Source organism: Pomacea canaliculata, linkage group LG4 (genome assembly GCF_003073045.1).
Source record: "Pomacea canaliculata isolate SZHN2017 linkage group LG4, ASM307304v1, whole genome shotgun sequence".
Classification (NCBI taxonomy): domain Eukaryota; kingdom Metazoa; phylum Mollusca; class Gastropoda; order Architaenioglossa; family Ampullariidae; genus Pomacea; species Pomacea canaliculata.
This window is the reverse complement of record NC_037593.1, coordinates 7,630,947-7,651,124: the sequence shown is the minus strand read 5'-3', so window position 1 is coordinate 7,651,124 and position 20,178 is coordinate 7,630,947. Positions and strand designations below refer to the sequence as shown.

Here is a 20,178-nt window from a genome sequence, read left to right as displayed (position 1 = left end):
AAATTTATCCTACTCTTTACGCGATTCTAAGCAGTTTTATTTTGCCTTTAGAATCCCTTAACCGCTTTCATTTTTGTGACGCCTATTGAGTAAGAATGAATGTATTACTGAGGTAATCAGAACGAATAGGGTTAAAGCCCTCATATTAGACATTAAATTGCTTTTTCTCCCCAGGAGGGGAGAGGACCGATCTTGGTGGTTTTAACACACCAGGCCGACCCGTGGCAGAGGTGGGGTAAGCCTATTACGTCCCGTCATGTTCTCAAAATCAACTTATTATTGAAGTCCCCCTATTGATGACGTATCAAAATAAAAGCTGATAAGAACAGAAACTTTAGTTAATATACCATGACCGCTATGCCGTGAGACAATCCAGAGGAACTGGTGATTACGGATGAAACTATGAAGGAGAGAACCTCCTTCTGCGGTAATCAGAAGTAACACCGTAACTAACTCTAAAATCTGACTTTCATTTGTTTTTCTCCCCGGAAGGGGAGTTGGCCAGTCCTGGAGAAACTACGTCACCAGGCCGACCTTTTGGTAGAGGTGGAACAAGTCCCTAACCCTCAGTCATGTTCTCTAAATCAGTGTAATATTGAAGTCCCCTTACGGGGGACGTATCTTGTATTACACCGATAAGAACAGTTATTGCAAAATGTTTATGAATGATTCATCGCGTAAAAAATGGTGGAAGGCGATCATCTAGTTTGAGAGTTTTCATGACGATCGATTATTTTTCGCCGAAAACACGGAAACAGTTGCATTTAGCTTTACGTAATATTCAGGTTTGGTAACACAACATACTATTTCAATAACTTTTACTTTAAAATTGTTAAATATCTATTAAAGCAATTTATATCTAACTGCGGCTGTTATTCTTTATACTTTTTCGTAGTTTCATTTACATGATTCTGTATACCTTAATCTAAGAATTACTTTTTGCAGTGATACTTTGCTTGCGATTGTGTAAAGTGTAAAAGGGAAACAACTCTAGTTATCAGTAGTGTTAGTACATGGGAAGCAACTCGCTACTAAATTTATGAAATGGCAGGCTAATTATAATAAAAGCATATAAAAATACTCATTTGATCTTATTCTGTACCAGGAGCGATGTTTTACTTTGCTACGTACTCTCAGGACACATTTACTGCTATCACTGTACAAAGTTTTATTTGCGTAGAACAGTATCAGCATGAACCTATATACGTCCCTGGTGTCAGGATATAATTCCATATCCTTTATTGCACATTTACAGATTACTTCCCAGATTGTATATGTGCGGACTGCTAGCGGCCAATCGTCTCCAATTACTACCCGGACAAAAGGCGGGTAGAGATCACAGGCACCGCCGACTAGCCTGGCAATAAAATGTCTTCCTCACCCGACCAGTCCTTGCTGTAGGGTCTGAGCGCTGAGGTGAAATAACTTCTATCTGAACATGCTGTCAGGGTTAGGACGAAATGTACTTGTAATACTAAAACAAACACAATTCCACTACATCCCAGCATGTACGAGAATTGATGACGATCGAAGCTTGAGACCGGTACAAGAGGGAAGAGATGTAAGAATGCATAACCACAACACCTCTGCTGCAGCCACTGATGTACGATGCAACTTCCGGTCTTTGCACATACCTCAGCTGTGAGTTAGCTTGTGTATGGTTTGGACAAGATTCCGAGTGTCTACTGAACGGAAACCAACCCTAGATGTACAGCTCAAAGTTCAGACTGCGAAGAACTGTCAAACAAAGACTCTATACACTGCTCATGCTGTTACTTCTGGTACAACTTCTTGTCAGAGTGTAGACGTACTGTTGATACTAAAGTCACCTCGGAAATTACAGGGGAGCACGACATGAGAGTAAAACAAAAACTCGCACCATGTCAAATTTTGCAGACAATAAAGGGAGAGATGTAAAACATGAACCCCTCCCCAATCCCCTCAAAAAATGTCTCTTTGTGGAGATTTTTAGCTATAAATTTGGGAGTATATAAGAAATAAGGGAAGACAAGCTTCGATCGTCATCAATTCTAGTACATGCTGGGATGTAGTGGAATTGTGTTTGTTTTAGTACTCCAAGTACGACAGTACTGTTGACCTCCTCGTCGCTCCTCATGAAGCATATAGGAAATTGTTTTTCGATGTTATATCCTTACAGACAAAGCATCAATATACATCCCACTCTCACTCTAACTCTCTCTTCACCACTTTGAACTGGTGCCGTGTAGAAAACGTAGTTTCTAGTTTTAACAATGATTACCTAGAGTAGGGACAATCAACCGTGACCTGGGCAAGCTGGCACCACAGTGGCCTCCGACTGTTGCGACAACCGTCTAGCTACCTCGTTCACCACCCGTGTCAGTCGGGGGCAACGAATACATACGCCACCCGTTACGTAAGCGGCCTGGATTCCAAGGCTCACATAGACCGTACATGTAATCACGAACTACAATCCGAATATATTGATACCCACTCTTATGAGTAAAGAAAGATAAAAGATACAGAGAAAGAGAAAAAAAAAACAAAGTTTGAAAATTCAGTTGTCTTTATGTTTGTCATTTGCGCTGTTCACCCTTCTCTCCTTTATGTATTCTAGTTTTGTCTGCTTGTGGAGATTACATCCAGTCCTAAATATCATTGCAAAAAGTAATTCTTACATTAATGTATAAAGAATAATGCAAATAAACCTAAGGAAAAATATAAAGAATAACAACCGCGTTAGAAATAAATTGCTTTAATAGATATCCAAAAATTTTGTTATAATTAGCTTGCCATTTCATAAATTTAGTAGCGAGTTGCTTCCCATGTACTTACACTACTGAAAACCTAGATTTGTTTCCCTTATACACTTTATGCTATCTTAAGTCAAAATATTATTGCAAAAAGTAATTCTTACATTAAGATATAAAGAAAAATGTAAATAAAACTACGGAAAAAGTAAAATTATAACAGCTGCAGTTAGAAAATAAAATGCTTTTACAGTTATGCAGAAATTTTAAAGTAAAAGTTATTTAAACAGTATGTTGTGTTACCAAACCTGAATATTACGTAAAGCTAAATGCAACTGTTTCCGTGTTTCAGACGCGAATGAAAGCGGTAGGCTCTAGAGCTTGCGAGGTAGCTTGTTGCTGGGTCGAGTCCCTTCTTCTAAAGTTATTGTTCTTAGCGTAATATCTGATACGTCCCCTACATGGGGACTTCGATATTACACTGATTTAGAGAACATGACGGAGGGTTAGGGACTTGCTCCACCTCTTCTAAGGGTCGACCTGGTGATGTAGTACCTCCAGGTTAGGCCCACTCCCCTCCTGGGGAGAAAAACAAATGAATGTCAGCTTTTACAGTTAGTTATGTATTATTTCAGATTACCTCAACTCATTCATTCCTAGTCAATAGACGTCACCCAATCGAAAGCATTTAATTAGCGGTTGAAGTTGGCGACCTGACAACCTCCAACTGATTCTGTCGACTTTGCTTTAAATTAAGCAGCAATAAAACACAGGTGAGGGCATGTTTGGGCGTGCACATCAATAGTGACCACAGTTTGGTTATATCGGTTGACTTGGCATCCCACCAGAGTCCTGGGGTATGTGGAGGGAGGACGTCAGCTGGGTAAGTAAAAGATATGGCGTGATAACATTAAAGAGGGGACGTGCTGTCAGAAGGGAGGATTTACTCAGAGGTGCTCAAGATCGGCCCCGATGGCGAGCTTTCACTGCTAATACGTCTCATCATTAACGTGTATATGTAATACAAGTTCGTGGTCTCACCTAACCCCTTTTTTTTTTCTTTTGTTGATTCTACAAGTTTTTGTTTCTCTCAGTAAAGAAATTAGTGTGCTAATAAATTCATAGATTTTATATTTTTATTCACTGAGGTTAACAGTCAAGTAAATGGGTAGCAACATCAACGTGGACGTATTTAGCCATTGTTACAATACATTGGCTGATTAAATTTGTCATCATACAGACAATAGTGAAAATAGCTAGATTTTTTTAAAATTAAAAAGAGTAATTTTTTTAACAGTATTCAACATTATTGGTGAAATAGACATATTTTTAGTTGATTTTCAATTAGTCACAGTAATATATTTTGTTAAAAAGGTTTTCAGAACAGATCCTTATAATTCACTGCGACCCTGTCCTGACCACGAGCGTGCATAACCTGTGTCTGTGTTTACCTTGACTATGAGTGAGTGTGTCTTTGTAGAAGTGAGCGTGTCTGGTACATGCGAATATGGCTACATGGTGTTTGTGATTCCGCTTATGAGGACAGTTTTGTCTATCACTTCTATAAAGCGCTGCGAGTAAATCATTAGAAAAGCAACATAAAAATTATTATTATTCAGTCATGAAGGGGTTCTGAAGGTAGGGAATGGGGTTTGAAGAGATTGGAGAAGGGGAACTGCATTGTTTTTTCCGTTAAAAGATATACTGTTGTTTTTGTTGGCAAATAATCTGTGGCTTCAAATTAAACAAAAAGTGATGTGCTGAGCCACACGTTTAACAGGTATATACAAGCTCGGACACAATAACGTTTCTGCGGAGGTACATCTGTCTTTTGGCTGCCATTGCGTGATCGCATATATAGCGAGCTTACCCAGAATGTCAACCACAATGTTCTGGAAATTAAATGGGGTTTTGTTGTCGATACTGTTGCTATTTTATTTATATTTTTTATAAATTATGTTTTATAAATTATGGGGGATATTGCATTTTGCTTTTGTTGGGTTTTGTTTGCAATTGATTTCTACCAATACCCAGAAGCTAGCGCAATCTGCGAAAAATGTTTTTTCCCTAAAACCATTGGCCTTAGCTTGTACTTATCATTTTGTCAAACCTGACATGCTTCCCCATCTTCATACACCGTCGACTTTGTTGACACGTTGTTGTGCTATGATGGACCTTGACACGCTGTTTTCTATAACCAACTTTGACCAGATTTTTTCTGTACGCAGCTATCCAACGTTCAGCTCGATGATAATAATGACGATGTGGGAGTCCGCGTCGAAGCAGTAGAGATGAGTAACATTTCCGGTGTGTCAGCAGCTGACAGAAGCATGTGCCAGGGTTATCGTGGGAGCCGTGACGTCACTTACTACATGGACTCAGCTAAAGCTGGTCAGTATAAAGCTGGTTACTACAGTTATTGTAACAGGCGAAATTCCTGGAGAGCAAGTTGCCTTTGAGATGAAACATCGGATTTTTTTTTTTAAAAAAACCTTTAAACTTGCCGTGATTATTTTGTCAATTATGGTACGCAGTTTAGCGAGTCGTTCGCGTATTATTAATTCATTCAGTCGTCATTTAAGGTGTCCTGTGGGATCCACTTTAACCGGACAAACGTTCGACCTCATTTGGCAAAGATTTTATACAGCGATTATTAAGGTTATAAAAGTCATGTTCTTCCTAAAATGAGTCAAAATTAAAGCTAACTTGCAAAGGATTTGGAAATCTGGCAATTTTCAGATAATTTTGTAATCGACGGAATTTGTATTCACCCATTTTGTTCTGCGTTAACAGGGTCCCCATATGATGATGACGACGATGATGAAGACGAACCCACCGACAACTCTCCCGAGGTGGATATTGGACTGGCGACTTGACCTTTTGTTATTGAAATGGTGGAGGAGCCGGTCGCCGTCTACGGCATTCCTCTATCGCAAGAGTTCCGAGCCGCGTCTCGCCGCTCGCTCCGCGATCAGGTCCGCCTGTTGCGCCTCCAGCATGCCTCTGATCGTCAGACCAGGCGCCAGGGAAGACGAAAGACGACAAGCCAGATTTCAGAGTAGAGAGTGAAAGAAAGGCCTGCAGTTGCACAGAAGAAGAGGCGAGAGAGCTGCCAACAGGGTTTCAACATTCATTTACCCGAGCTTTTGTAACTTTCACCCTAATGTGTCAAACGTTGATTGCATTCTTGATAAAAGATCGCGGTTTCTGAGTGTATGGATGTCTGCAAGACTGATTGAAAACCGTGCTCAACTCTGCCTAGCACAAAAACAACACATTTTTTTTACTCAAGCGAGACCATCTAGCATATTCTTTCAGAATAGATAACGAAATTAAAGAAAAATATGATGGAAAACTATTGGCAAAAAAAAAAAAAAAAAATGAAACAGACGAGGCAAAAAAAGAAACAAAGCCTTTTGAGTCACTAAAAAAATAAATAAAAATAAGAAAAGATATTGCCATAAGATTTTTTTTCCTGTCTACCCATCTCTTTCTTTCCTTCCCTCTATCTTTCTTATCAATATTTTTCGTTCTTAGTTTTGTTATCACTGCCTTTCATAAAGTCTATCCCAAAACTATAAATGAATAAGTTTTATATTTATAAAGTATATTTCCGTAATATAAACATTAAAAAAAAACAAAATATAGTTTGCTTTCATGATTTCTCGTTGCACCTTCTATGTTTGTTTTTCATTGTCTGCCGGGTTTAGCACTTCACACCACCATCAAAGTGCTTTACAAAAAAAAAAAACAACAACAAAAAACAAACAAAAAAACCCACCAAAACACAGACACTAATAATGGACGTTGATCTAAAAAAAAGTGTCCACTCATGTTAAATAATGCCATCAGTACAAATGCAGTCTGTATATCCTTGTCATTGCATGAAATCTTCGGTAAGTTAAAAAAAGTAGAGTTAGTACAATGTTTTTATGGAAGCTCAACTGTCAGTCTTTGGTGGAGTGGCTTAACTTTCTTAATTAGCCTATGCACTACTCACAAGCAAGTCCCATACGAGTGCTCTGTGCCGCACCTAGGTCCAGCTAGTCTATGCAGCGACAAAGCTTTTGTTCCTTGTGGCTGTCATATCAACTGGTAGTCTGAGTCTGTGCAATAATGTGAATAGATGTCTTTACAAAACAAAAGCTTGTTCTTGATTCAAAGTACTTGACACAGCCACACAACCTTTGCCTCAGAAGTCACACGATGTCATCTGACGACAACACGAAGAAATAATAATATAAAAAAAGCAGCTATATTTTTAACCTGCTATGAGCAACAATGCTCTTATTCATATAGTAATGTAGGAACAAATACGCACATTTAGTTTAGACATTTAATTTCGGGTATGGATGCCAATGGTTAATTTATGCCATAAACACCAAGATAAAATTATCACTGCATGTAAAGAAATTAAATTTTAATGCCTTAAAACTAGCACAGCAACCACTTATCCATTGGCAAATAACAATGACCCAAAGCCCAATGCTTTAGTTCCCAGCAGTGTCTGTTTTACTATTTGAAAAATAAGGCGTTTGTGAAGAGTTTACTTTCGTCTGCCACAATCATTAGCTACTCTCCTGTGCTGAACCTCTTTCATTGATGGCCTTTTCCACCCTATGACGTTTATTATTGCGTTCTCTTCTTCCATAGTCCCGGTCTCTGGCAGTACTCAGCCACTTTGACAAATGGACACGAATATCAGCCTCAGTGGCATCCTGGAAATGTTTTCTAACAGCAGCTGAAAAACATAAACAGGTTTAAAGTACACATATGTACTGGTGTTTTATATATTTGTTCATTTATTTTTTCTTCTTTTGTTTTTTTCTGCGCAATGAGCATTCTTCTGAATGGATACCTGCGCATTACAAATCGACATCATCATCATCATATACTGTGTGGATTTAAGTATCATAGCATCTCTAATCGTTGTGCTACAGCATCCAGTGCTGCAGTCTTTTGACAGCTTTAACTGCTAGTTCCACCATCTCCTTTCCATCCCCGCTAATATAATATTTAATATTGTAATTACGATATGAAATATTGCATTGTGATGCTCATTCCACATATTCAGAATCAAGACAAGCAGCTTCCGTAAAGCAGTTGCTCCAATGGTCATGTGAATTCGATGTTGGACTGACCCAATGAGGCTTGTGTGACATTTAGCCCAAATGTCAGTCTCGCCAGCTCTACAGCCTGCAAAAACTTTGACATCGGGAATAAAGTTTTCTTAACAAAAAATTATGTGCCCTTTGGCGGAGTCGCAATGAGATGTTAAAGGGATAAAAATGATCGCCTATGTCGTGTGGCAGACACACAAGGTTCACTCAACACGTAGCCATTTTTGTCTCAGACCGGGCCTCATGTACGGAGCAAGAGACAGGGCTACTAAGGGTTAATTATATATTAGAACTTTTTAAACGGAAGACAACAATTGTTTTCTTTCTGATTATGCTGTTTTGCATTTGTGGACATTGCCAAAATTCAAAATTATGAGTGCATTTATAATTTATTCAAAGATATTTTGTTCTTTTTATTTTTTAAACTCATTTGTAATCTTTTTCCTAATCTTAAGTTAGGTAACCTTTCTTTGGTTTAATATAAAATAATAACTGTCAGTTTCAACCCTTTGAAACCTGCAACACAAATATATACATATCAGCCAATAGCTCTAAACATCATTCTTTTTCCAGTGGGCAAACTGCCTCTAGATTTCTTACTGTAAATTATCTGCATGATTGAATTCAGGCTCTTTAATCCCTTCTTGCCCTTCAAGCCATTATAATTATACTGTCGTGCAAGCTGCGTGGAGAATAAAGCTGACAGGATGGCTTTCAATGCTGACCTCAAATTAAAACCTCCAAGCATTGCTAAATAGTGTTCCTGAAAACAGAAAAATCATCATGAAATAAGCTGTTTATAGTACCTGGTTTATGGTATATGATCATATTAACTCTTATCTGCTGGTTGTGATTTGCGTCACCGACTGTAACAATGGAACAGGATGACTTTCATTTAAGAACTAAACCTTATCCTTAGGTTTTGCACCTTATAAATTGGTCACTATTAATATTATTCTTGTCATTATTATTTGATATTTTGAAATCAGCAATAACTGTGACCTTTTTGAAGTACATATCCTTCTCACAAATACATACCCCTAAGCAAATTTAAGTGCTAGTTTAAAGACAACATTAAAGGAATCTAAAGTGAAGAAAATAATGGTAACATACGAGATGTCTTCTCTTTTCTGCATCAGCTTTGAGATCTGCATCCAACCTTTCAGCTTCTTTGACCGATGCCAAGGGGAATTCATAACCTTCTGGTAGTTTAACCTGATCCATTGTCCCTGAAGTGTTGTTTCTAATATATTCCATTACTTTCAATGCTTTTTTAACCTCACTTCGCATGACCTTTACTTCATCACACAGCTCTTCCAGAAGAAAAAGGAATCTTGATTGCATTCCATCTGTAACAAAAGGCACGAAAAACATTTCTTCTCTTGTTTTTACATAAAAATGGCTTACTTGCAGTGCAACCATGGTCAAACAAGACAAGTTGCGACTTTGCAGATGACCATTATTAATGAAGAGGTACAATATTATGTCCTGTAAACGGCCAAAGAAACAAACAGAAAAAAGCCTTTTAACGATGACCTTAAGCCCCTTCAGTTCGGTGACCCCGACACTGGTTAGTATTACTTTACATGAACAAGCAACGCACTCTACTTTGTTACCTTCATTGGAACTGATGCTGCTTGAAGTGGTCCAGGAGGTGCTTGGAAAAATGGAAGAATGCACACAAGGGGTTATGGTGGATGTTGACTGCTGAGAACTATCAAAGGTAATGTGACTAAAAGAAGGAAATGACCCGTTCTTTTTCTTCACTTCCTCTTCTGCTGGTGATGGAGAAGATTTAAGTACGTCACTGCACATATGAATACCCATAGACTATTAAATAAACACGATTTGTTTGGTAAAGTTACTACTTGCCTTATCATTTTCTTGTAACTAGCACTTGTCCTATCTTTATTTTTCTAACTTAGAACACAGTCAAATTTAAGATCTAAAACATTAAAAAAATTAAACATGGTTCCAAACCTGGTTCCACTGGGAGTTAGCTTCCCTCTCTTCTGAGTCTGGTAGAATGTGTCAGATTCTTCTTCAGAGCAATCCTCTTGTTTCATACAGAATCCAGTGTCCTCTTTGCAGTCATCTTCATTGAGAGAGAGAAAAAAGGCAAAACACTAGAAAAGTGATTAAAAAAAATGAAGTATATGTATAAAGAATGAGTCAGAAACTAGCAGATACTAGAATTTTAGCACATGAACAAGGGGCCGAAATCTTGTCGCGGCTCGAAACGATTTAAAGGCCGGTTGAGTCTCTTAGTAACGGGAGAGTTCTGTCGCAAGTTTTGGTCCTTCCCGCCGGTCAATCCACCCACTAAGCTAGAGCACGGACGTATAATTATATATTAATTAGTTGGTGGCTAGAGGTTGTCCTGCCCGCCTCCCGCTCGTTCAAAATGGCGGCTGGATGCTCGATGCTGTGTGAAGCGGTAAGAAATTACCTTCTCAGAAACAATTTCGCGATAAAGCTTATCCAATCGATTCATTGGACGACTTAACACTGTATCACAGATTAATACTTCGTGGTCATGGCATTCTGGAGATCATCGATGACATACAAGGCGACTTAAAAACTGCGAATCGAGGACGGAATGTCATAGATTGCAAATGTCTAGATCTTCGTTTTTACACGACGGGGACATTTCAGATTGTGTGGGCCGTCTCCCTCAGAACGGATGGGCGGATTATTAACCGAGTCACGAGAGCGCTGCTAGATCGGACATACAGGAGGATTCAATTTCCTTATCAATAGGAAGCCAACAGACATAAGGCTAGATTTTTGTTTTAACTCAGATGATTTTCCAGCGTTAGGGATGCACGGAGGAGAAACGAGCATAAATTCATTTGACCAAAAAATTCAATGTTCGGATCAAATTTATATTGCAATATATATATATTAGTTCTTTCTTTGAATGCCTTTTGTGTAGCGCATTAAGCTTGACACCCTGTGAGAAAATGGCCCTTGCAAGACCTTTTCATTATTACTATATAATACACACTGGCATCAACATTTCACATAGAATGTATATAGTCGCTATTGAATATATATCCCGTTAACAGTGTACTGTGCTATAGATAATTGAAGTCTAATGGTTACATCATACTATGTCATAAAGCATAGCTGCCCTCCCCCATCCCCACCTAGATTTTTTTTAATACAGTAAAAAGAAATCAAAACTGCTGTACAGTATCACTTCAAAACTGATCATTCTTGAGATTGTTGACATAAATGTGCACGGTTTGCCCTTCCCCACTGTATTTAAGCCAGTTCTTGCTTTTCATACCTTTACTAGCCAAATATGATACATATTAACTTTAAAAAAATCAATATTCTAAAGATCAGAAAAGAATAGTTTAGTAATAAATTGCTTTATATATATTTCATCGGGTCATCTGCAATGCTGATTTACTATTTATTGATGCGGCAAAATGGCCTGGAAGTGTTCTACAAATCTAGAGTTTTTGCTGTTTTTGAGGCACATCCAAAACCAGAGGATGGTGTCATGCTCAGTGCCTACATGAGCTTATGACGCCCTTTCTGAAATCCCACATACTTCTACAAGGTGCACAGCAGAAAGAACCATTGGTATATGAAATGTACATGAATCACAAATTATTACTAGTGAACTGCTATCACTCTATCAGAAGAAGCAGCGATGACTGGCCTGACAACATCAAGAAATGAGGTAATGCAGATCAACAACAAGAAGCCCCGTTCAAACTACATGGGGAATGTGTTGCATACACTAACCACTTCACCCACCTTGGTAGGTAGCAAAGATGGAGCTGCAAATGAAGATGTAATAAGTGGATTAAATAAAGCCAGGCTTGCATTCCACACCCTGTGACCCATCTGGAACTCCAAGAGATAATCTCTGCACAAGATTTCCTTCTTCAGTACCAGCGTTAAGTCAGTTCTTCTGTACAGATCCGAGACATGGTGCATGACAAACACCTTCACCAACATGATTCAGATATTCATCAACAGATGTCTGTGCCACACCCTCAACATCAGAGGGCCCGAGATCTCCAATACAGACCTGTGGGAAAAAACCAGCCAAAAGCCTGCCAGCCAAAACATTAAGGAATGAAGGTGGGACTGGACTGGAACCCACAGATTAGGAGACTCAGACATGGAGATCAGCCCACAGGGAGGCAGAGGTAGCCAGGATGACATGGACCCAACTGAAGGATGACCAAAACAGGATTCGCTGGCATGGTGTGGTTGCAGCCCTATGGGAGCAAGCAGGACTAAAAAGTAGTCAAATGCCGGACTGGCTGCAGTTAATTTGGTTTTATTAACTTTCTGTTTCAGTAGTCAGTGTATGTTTGTTAGACTGTTTCAGGTGTTGCCAAAAGAAGATGGTACTGCCTGCGAGGTCTTCAGCTTGAACCAGAGAAGGTATGCCATGTTACAATAGTATGCCTGATGTTAAGTAACAAAGCCTGAATACTTAAACTGGAAGTACCAGAGGATCAAGATAAGGACAAGGATAATGACTTTAGGTACAGCATACTTCATGATTACTACCTTTGCAGAAAGGATGCGAGTTGCAGCAGGTCGAGCTGCAAGGAACAGATTTGTAGGTTCTTCTGAAGTTTGTAATATATTTATTTTTTATTGCATAGTATTACTATATAGTTAATAGTAATCACATATTGCCTACAGAACAGTGCATGGTGGAATTTGGGATAAATTATTTATGCAAGCCCTTTTACCATCATTAACTTAAGATTGCATAATGTGCATCTTGTCATCATTGGAAATAAAGAGAAACATGTATTTCTCAGCTTTATAACTGTGGAATAGTTTTGAGATGAAAGTGTGGAAAAGGCACACAATGTCACATGCATTCATCATGCAAGATGCATCTCCTAGGTGAAGACATTTTATTAGCCTTGTCATTATATACAAAAATATTTACACAGAAGTTACTCATGTCATAAATATGTGACATGGTCAAAAATATCTATGTTAGATTTCTCTTCTTCCCTGAGCAAAATCTTTTTGAGGACTTCCATCCGCAGCTTGTTGAGATCAACGATGGATTTATTTTTTTCAATTTCAGATTTCAGGTACTCCTTCCCAAGGGGACTTTCAAAAGGAGAGTTCGTGAAAACTGTCTTTGCCCTGTTTGGTTTCTTTTTCCCTGTTTGTAAAACAACACATTTAGAAACAGTAGCTGGTTCAACACAGCAATGCCAAACTTTGATATTTTTTTCTCATTTCAGTGCTAATTTTTGAGTGGTATAAATGAATATATGATAAGCAGTAACATTATTTGTATTGCACAATTACAGTTGAAATTATAGTTCATAAAACTGGTCATAAGGTTATAAGCATTCACCTCTCCTAGTATCCATTGAAGGTTTCCCTGCAAAAAAAACAGATTCTTTTAAAATTTGGACTTTTAAAATACATTCACATATTAAAAAGTACTATGTGCATTTCAAAGTTCAGTTGTATGGTTTCTTTATCACATGAAACTAAAATACAAAAATAGTATTTAGTTTTGCTCTATGTAAATGAGTTTTTTTATACATATTTTTTTGACATCATGTAGCTTTTCTTAACATCTGACATGACATTGATATTTTCCTTTACTTTTTGCTAATTCTGTTTTCTATATAATTGTGTTCTTAAGCATTAAAAAAAATATCTTTCAGACAGCTCATGCTTGTCTATGTTGCCAAGTAACATGCTTACAAATAAGGGTAAAATGAAAAAAATAAGTACAAAAGAGCATACAATTTAGTATTCTAGTGTATTCAGGTGTGTGTGAAAAATATCCTTAAGTTTATTTCTTAAGTTTGGTTTTTGGTCCAATGTTCAATAGTTGAGTAAAACATGAGATGTAAGTGTTAAGCAAATAGTAAATATATAGAAGTATAGGTGTTTTAGTTATTATTGATTTAAAATTTTCACAAACAATTAATTTATTTTTTCATGTTCACAGTAGTTAGCTAACATATTGTTACAAACTTTGTGAACTGTCTGCCATTTCGCCTTCCACCAGCTTGACAGAATTTTCGGTGGCAAATGAGGTTGATGGAATGTCTGCAATAATCCATCCTACTTGGTTAACAAAATGCTGTACAACACCAAATACTGTACGAATTTATAGTTTAAAATATATTTTTATCCTTACAGACATTGTAATGTGCATTGGTGTGATTTAACCGTTTTAAAATAAAACAAGTCATATGTCACATACCAGCTGTACTTTATTTTTCATGATTGTATATCATATGCACAATGTATGTGGCCACAGCACCAGATGAAATTGCTTCCTAAGTACATACACTCTTCAGAACTATAGCTTTCCCAAATGCTACCACAGAAATTTAATAATTAACCATTGGTCGTTGACATGACATTTACTGTTACAGATTCTATCCTCGTAAAATCTTATAAACCTGCACATTGTATACCATCCATTGTCTCCAGATTGTACATAGATCATTTAATACTTTAATATTATCACCTTCACAAATGTAAGCTGATAAAAAATACAAACCCTTCAATGACAGTTGATCATTTTCGATGCAAGTTACCCTATCGCTAGTGACAGTCACTGAAGGATTATCTGTACAAACAATAAAATAAAAAAGTAGGATGTAGCTGTATACAAGTGTTTTGTGAGAAGGAGCAATATTCATGGATGTTGCTTCTTATACATGTTGTAAGATCCATTAGTCAATTCAATATAAAAAAGGCTAATATAAATAACTTAAGTCATTTTAAAATAAGTATTACTTTATTACAAACAATAATGACATGTACATAACTTTAATAAAAGCAAACCTGAGCAATTTGTGCTTGTTCTTAAGCTGAACATATCTGTTCCACCTGGAAAAAGAGATGTTATATCTGTACTGTGAACACATTATAAGGTACCATGACTCAGAACATATTAGTCTATCACCCCTAATGGGAATAGGAAAGGGTGGCTGGATGCAAACAGAAATTAAATTCCTTTTCAGCTGAAAAACTTACATATCCATCCCAATGTTATTATATGATGCTTTTATAATATGAACAATCAAGAGAAAAAAATTTTAGAATATATTATGATTTGCTATAATATACATACACAGTTTTTAACAGGTACTCACCATCTATGCCATCAGTAAGGTTTGATCCTTCACCTAAAATTTCGAATATGACGTTGTCATATTCGCAGTATTTTACAGCACCACTTTCTGTGGATTTTCTTTTGTCACGCCTTCGTTGCGCCTCTGACTTCAAAGTCCCCCACTTCTCTCTTACACTTACAAGACTTCGATGTTCTGTGCTGCAAGAAGCAGCAAGTTTATCTGCAATTCGCTGCCATACTGCAGCCTTCTTTCTGTTGGTTATTTCATTTCCCAGTGAACTCATTAAACACTCTTTTTCCAATCTCACCTAACAACACAGAAAAGAAAGAAATGAAACAAACGCATATTAAAGATATACAAAAAGAAAATAAGCATGACCACAAGAACTTAAGGTAAATCAAATTATACAATGGTTCTGTGAGTCTCTCAACTTGAGGAACAAAGTAAATTCAGCCCAAACAAATGTTAATCACAAACCTCTTCTAACAACATCCAGATTTCTTTGTTTGACCAGTTCGCCTTTCTTGGTCTCTTATATGGTGGTGGATCTTCTTGATCTTCCTTACCATCGATTGCTGAAAATGATATAAAAATAGAAATGTTTAGCATATTTTAGCTGAATTGTAATGGTACATAGAAACAAAGTTATGCAGTACCACTATTGTCACTTTACCTGCTGACTAAGGACTTTTAATGCCATATTTGTGAGCTTTTTTTTATACAACCTTTGATTATTTTTAGTCAGTTTGAGACACTTGGTAGTCACTCTCATAGACACTGATGTTGCCGCCTTGTCAAATGCTATTTACCAAAATAACCCCAGAAAATCATGGAAACATAACAAATACAAAAATACTTACCAAACAAACAAACAGTGAGAAATGGGCAGGACAACATGGTGTGAAAATATGTTAAGCAATTAAGTGTCCTCTGTATCTTGGGGAAAATCTGTGCATACTATGATTTTTCTGGTCTGAGAATGAGCACCTGCGGATTTTCCCAGATACTCCCCAGGATCAGAGTATCAAGGCCACATATGCAAAATTAAATGGCCCACTAGATGCGCTGCGTTTAAAGGGATGACAAGACTCGGACACTACTCGCTTGCCTGGCAGCCGGCCAGCTAATGGAGGGGGGGAGGGGTTAAAGTTTACCCGGAGTGCAAAATGCGACAAGACTTAGGCCCAAGGTATACCAGGTGTAAAGTAGGGCATAGACACAAGCAGCAAATGACTTGCATTCTACATTAGTGGTGCTCGGCTGGCGCTGCCTTGGATCAAATGCTATGGTGTCTGAAGTGTCAGGTTGCAAAGCCAAATCACTCCTGAAAACATAATCCTATTTACAATTACCCTAATGTTAATTAAATCTAAAGTTGTTGCCTGCTATCTTAAATATTATAGCTTGGAAAAAAAGAAAATTGTTTGCTTTAATTTGACAAAAAGATTATGGTTGTTGTTGTTGTTTTGTAGTGGTGATGAATACAACATTCATAAAGGAAACAAAATTTCAAATGCTGTAGTGCAAGGATGCCCAACCTACAGCCCACGGGCCTCATTCTAACCAGACACAACATAATTTCATTTTTAATGTCAAGATTCTAGCAAAACTGCCATATTCTGACCTGTGAGATTTTATATCATGTCCAGTGCGGCCCTCAGGTGAGAAAAGGTTGGGCACCATTACTGTAGTGTCAAACAATTTTTTACTCTGTTAACTAGATTTAGTGCAAAACTGTTGTTTACCCATGTTCTATTTTCACGACATGCATATCCAGATCTGGTTCCTGACTTTGGATGGGTTTCATTTCATTTCTTTCGGTCTCCTCCTTCAGCCATTTCCAGGCCTTTTCATAGCTTGCTACAAATGAACATTATGTATTTCCCATGTCAAAATCATCTTTTGAAAGTGCATCTCTATGTAACATAAGTGCAAGATGTTTATATGAACTGCCATAGCTATACACTGATAACAAGTACATCTTAAGGTTAACACAAAAGGCACCAGCATATTTTAAGCAGTTATTTCCTTGAACATTTTCTTTTTCTTTATTGCATATTTTTGCTTATGGGTGGGTGATAGATGATGGTTTGAATTTGGAAAACAAAACAAAAACAAGCTTGCATATACTCTATGTCCATATAATTACCCTTCTATCAACTTTAACATCATAATGGCCTTACTGACTTACACATGCATCTTTCAAAATGGGTCTGTTTACCAGTTTATTAGTGTGCTCTTGAAAACAGAAGAATTAACAAACATAAAAAAATAAAAACATTAAAGACACTCACAGTTTCCAAATAACCCTTCTATAGGATATGATTTCCAGTTGCTTTCAGGCAAGAGTTTATCTTTGACAGCTTTATTGATCTTATCAGGGTTTTTGTATGGTGGCCACTTTGCACAACTGTCGCCATCAAGCCAGGTGCTTGGAATCAAAGCTATCTCCTTTTCATTTGTAAATTGAACCACCAGGTACATCTGCACACACATTCATAAGAGAAATGGAAAAGAAAAGTAAAAGAGAAGTGTTTTTAATATCAAACTCTGGGATACATGCAGTGTTGTACACCGTTACACAGTATAGAAATGCTAAGATACCTCCAATATTACATTTATAACACTACAAAAAGTATAAATATTGCTATATAACTTAAATGAAGTGCTAAAAAAAGGGCTTGTATTTAATGTTGATTTATTCTCACGCAATATGTTGAAGAGGGAAAGAAAAGGTCTATTGGTGTCTGGTCTATTTGCTAGAAATCGTTTCCACCAGGGGTAGTAGCTATGAAATGATGGTAAGCTTTTGCCCCACGGGATTGGGGATTGGTGTTTTAAACCCGAGCAACTAAGGCTATTTCATGGCAAGGCAGCCAGTCCTGTAAACAGATGTCACATGCAGAGAAAGAATAGCGTATCCAAGACAAGATCTGAACCCAGGACAGACAACTTTTGCTGTACTGGTGACAGGCGCTAACCATTGTGCCACTGGACAACTTGGGGAACTCAAGGACAAGTCTTGTTTCCAAAATTATAAAACAGTGTCCAGACTCCACAGATGTTGTTTAACCCTTGGAGTCGCAGTTATAAAGCAGCGACAAATGAGCCTTGGGGCAAAGTAACATTAATAAGTGCCCACAAGGTCTGCACTGCTTTTTAATCTCAGAAACAAGATGCTTTTCCTTGAGTTCCCCATTCCGCCCTGGATAAAGGACATACTCTTGCTTCATAACTGTGGTTCCAGGTGGAGATTTTATCTTGTTGAGGACATGAGATTATTTCTGATTAAAAAAAAATTTTTTTTATCCGTAGTCTTTAATTTTCATGTGACTGCTTCATTAGATCTATAGTGCTAACTATTCTATCATTTCACACTTTCTTCCAAATGTTAAATAAAACAAGTGTGCATGCATGGCTGATTTTATAATAAGACTTGGTTCGCACACAAAAAATAGCTGCTTCTGATTGGGGTTTAAATGAAAGTAGGAGGAAACAAAAAGTAAAAGTTATACAAATACAAGCTGACAAATTTTTACTATGACATGTTGGATAACTTTATATCATGGAAATACATACCATTGTATAGATATACTTCAATAAAAGGTTGAATATGCTATAGCGTTTAACTACAGAATAATATAATGACTGGGTTAGACTTTCATCTTAAATGTTTTTTTTTTTAGGGATCACAGCACAGAAGATATTAATTTTTATTACTTTATGCTCATATTATAACATTAGCCTCTAGCAGCAAACGCTTATGAAACTTAACTCCGATGCACACAAAATCCCTGACTAATGAAGTTATATCATCAAAGCATACTCAACGCCACTCGAATCTTTCAGAATTTACGCCAGCGAAGAGATATTTATGGCTAACAGGTAACGAACAGAAGATTGTATTTCCGTCTTTTGGCTACCCCAGTCTGATTCTGTCTCGCTCGAGCTCTCCAGCCGCACGGTTCTCAACCGGTAGTAAGCGTACCCCTAGGCCTAGTGGTATGGTAAGGGTTATGCAGGGGTACGCAGCGACATAAATAAGCACACGCCATTATGAAAATAAGTAGTTTTATGCGCGAACATACGTGCGAGGAGTACCTGTGGGGGTACAGTCACAAAAATGATTGAGAATCTCAGCTCTACAGCTGTCGCACTCCAAGAAAAGTCACTTTCTAGTTTTGTTGCGCTGTTGCTCAATCACTTGTTTTCTGTCATAAACAAACTTGCTTCCTTATCAAAGCTATATTACCTCTGTTTTAAACGAATGCAGGTCTTGACGTATTAATTTCCTTTCATCAAGAATCACTCAGAAGCTGGCCCAGATACTCTACTCTCTGGATGCTGAGTATGTTGGCGGGATTTATTCTTCGATCCTAATCCCACAGTTACTTCCCTTAAATGTACCACGAATACTCGAGAAGTATTACAGAATAACAACCTCACAGACTTGCACAGAGATTTCAGAAGTCTGTGAGAGACCCTGTAAACTCGGCTCGCTGACGATGAGAAAGTATTGACAGAGAATAGATAATGAGAAGAACTCGCGACGGAAGGGAAAGTCGTCGGTTAGAGTTATCTTTCGCAACTTGGCACAAGCCAGCGAAGTTGATCGTGTGAGGAAAGGTGGACAGTTTCGTTCTGCCATAAACTGTCAGAACGCCAAGTTTAAATTAAAATAGAAAGAGAAGCATTTCCATACCTTTTCGAAAGACGGAGACAGATAAGCTATGTATTTATTCTCAATTTACGATATGTGGACTGTAGCTGAGAGCGGCTGCTCTCGTCATTATGAATATGAAATTACCGTACTGTAATGATTAAAGTGTGAGATTCTCACTTATGTGATGATGTTGTTTAGCTTAGTTCTTGTTACTCCTCGAGGAGCATATGGCGGCAACATTACTGCTGCGGTTTCTGTAACATTTTTTTTTTTACATGAGTGGGTTGTTAGCCTAAAGCAAAACCCCAATTAACCTGGAGGGCCAAATTAAACAATGCTAGCAGCTAGTGCTAGTGAGTTGTAATGATTTATAACATTAATTCACAGAATCCTGAAATGGTTAGTAGTTTTGGAATAGTTAAAAACACAAATTGAAATAGCTATTAGATTATAAAAAGATTAATCACATATACAGTGATACCTCGGTTCTCGAACGCCTTGACTTTCGACCAAATCGGTATTCGACCAGGAAATTCGAGAAAATTTTGTCTTGGAATCCG

The 20,178-nt window shown here is 37.6% G+C and overlaps 1 protein-coding gene, 1 non-coding gene and 2 pseudogenes across 2 annotated transcripts; 1 reads left to right on the top strand and 3 right to left on the bottom strand.

The window, feature by feature from the left end:
- Positions 1 to 176: 176 nt before the first annotated feature.
- On the bottom strand, positions 177 to 359 carry LOC112563433 (annotated as a pseudogene).
- Positions 360 to 491: 132 nt separating this feature from the next.
- Positions 492 to 689, bottom strand: LOC112563420. Its single transcript, XR_003099049.1, has one exon. It is a non-coding gene; the product is annotated as a U2 spliceosomal RNA (small nuclear RNA).
- Positions 690 to 3,137: 2,448 nt separating this feature from the next.
- On the top strand, positions 3,138 to 3,306 carry LOC112563426 (annotated as a pseudogene).
- Positions 3,307 to 6,962: 3,656 nt separating this feature from the next.
- LOC112562426 lies at positions 6,963 to 19,504 on the bottom strand. The gene is made up of 15 exons (XM_025235687.1): positions 19,397 to 19,504; positions 17,250 to 17,439; positions 16,701 to 16,815; positions 16,194 to 16,279; positions 15,433 to 15,530; positions 14,974 to 15,262; positions 14,663 to 14,707; positions 14,376 to 14,444; positions 13,841 to 13,915; positions 13,206 to 13,232; positions 9,830 to 9,944; positions 9,466 to 9,656; positions 8,963 to 9,198; positions 8,450 to 8,612; positions 6,963 to 7,470 (listed from the first exon to the last, which is right to left on the bottom strand). The coding sequence occupies exons 2-15, from the start codon at positions 17,437 to 17,439 to the stop codon at positions 7,298 to 7,300; spliced, it is 1,872 nt and encodes a 623-aa protein (XP_025091472.1). The 5' UTR covers positions 19,397 to 19,504; the 3' UTR covers positions 6,963 to 7,297.
- Positions 19,505 to 20,178: the final 674 nt, after the last annotated feature.

Coding starts and splice junctions, on each gene's coding strand:
- LOC112562426 (XM_025235687.1), bottom strand. CDS start 17,439: ATGTACCTGGTGGTTCAATTTACAAATGAAAAGGAGATAGCTTTGATT. Junction 13,916..14,375: donor TGATCAACTGTCATTGAAGG/GTTTGTATTTTT, acceptor GGATTATTGCAG/ACATTCCATCAACCTCATTT. Junction 8,613..8,962: donor CAGAAAAGAGAAGACATCTC/GTATGTTACCAT, acceptor TTCTGTTTTCAG/GAACACTATTTAGCAATGCT.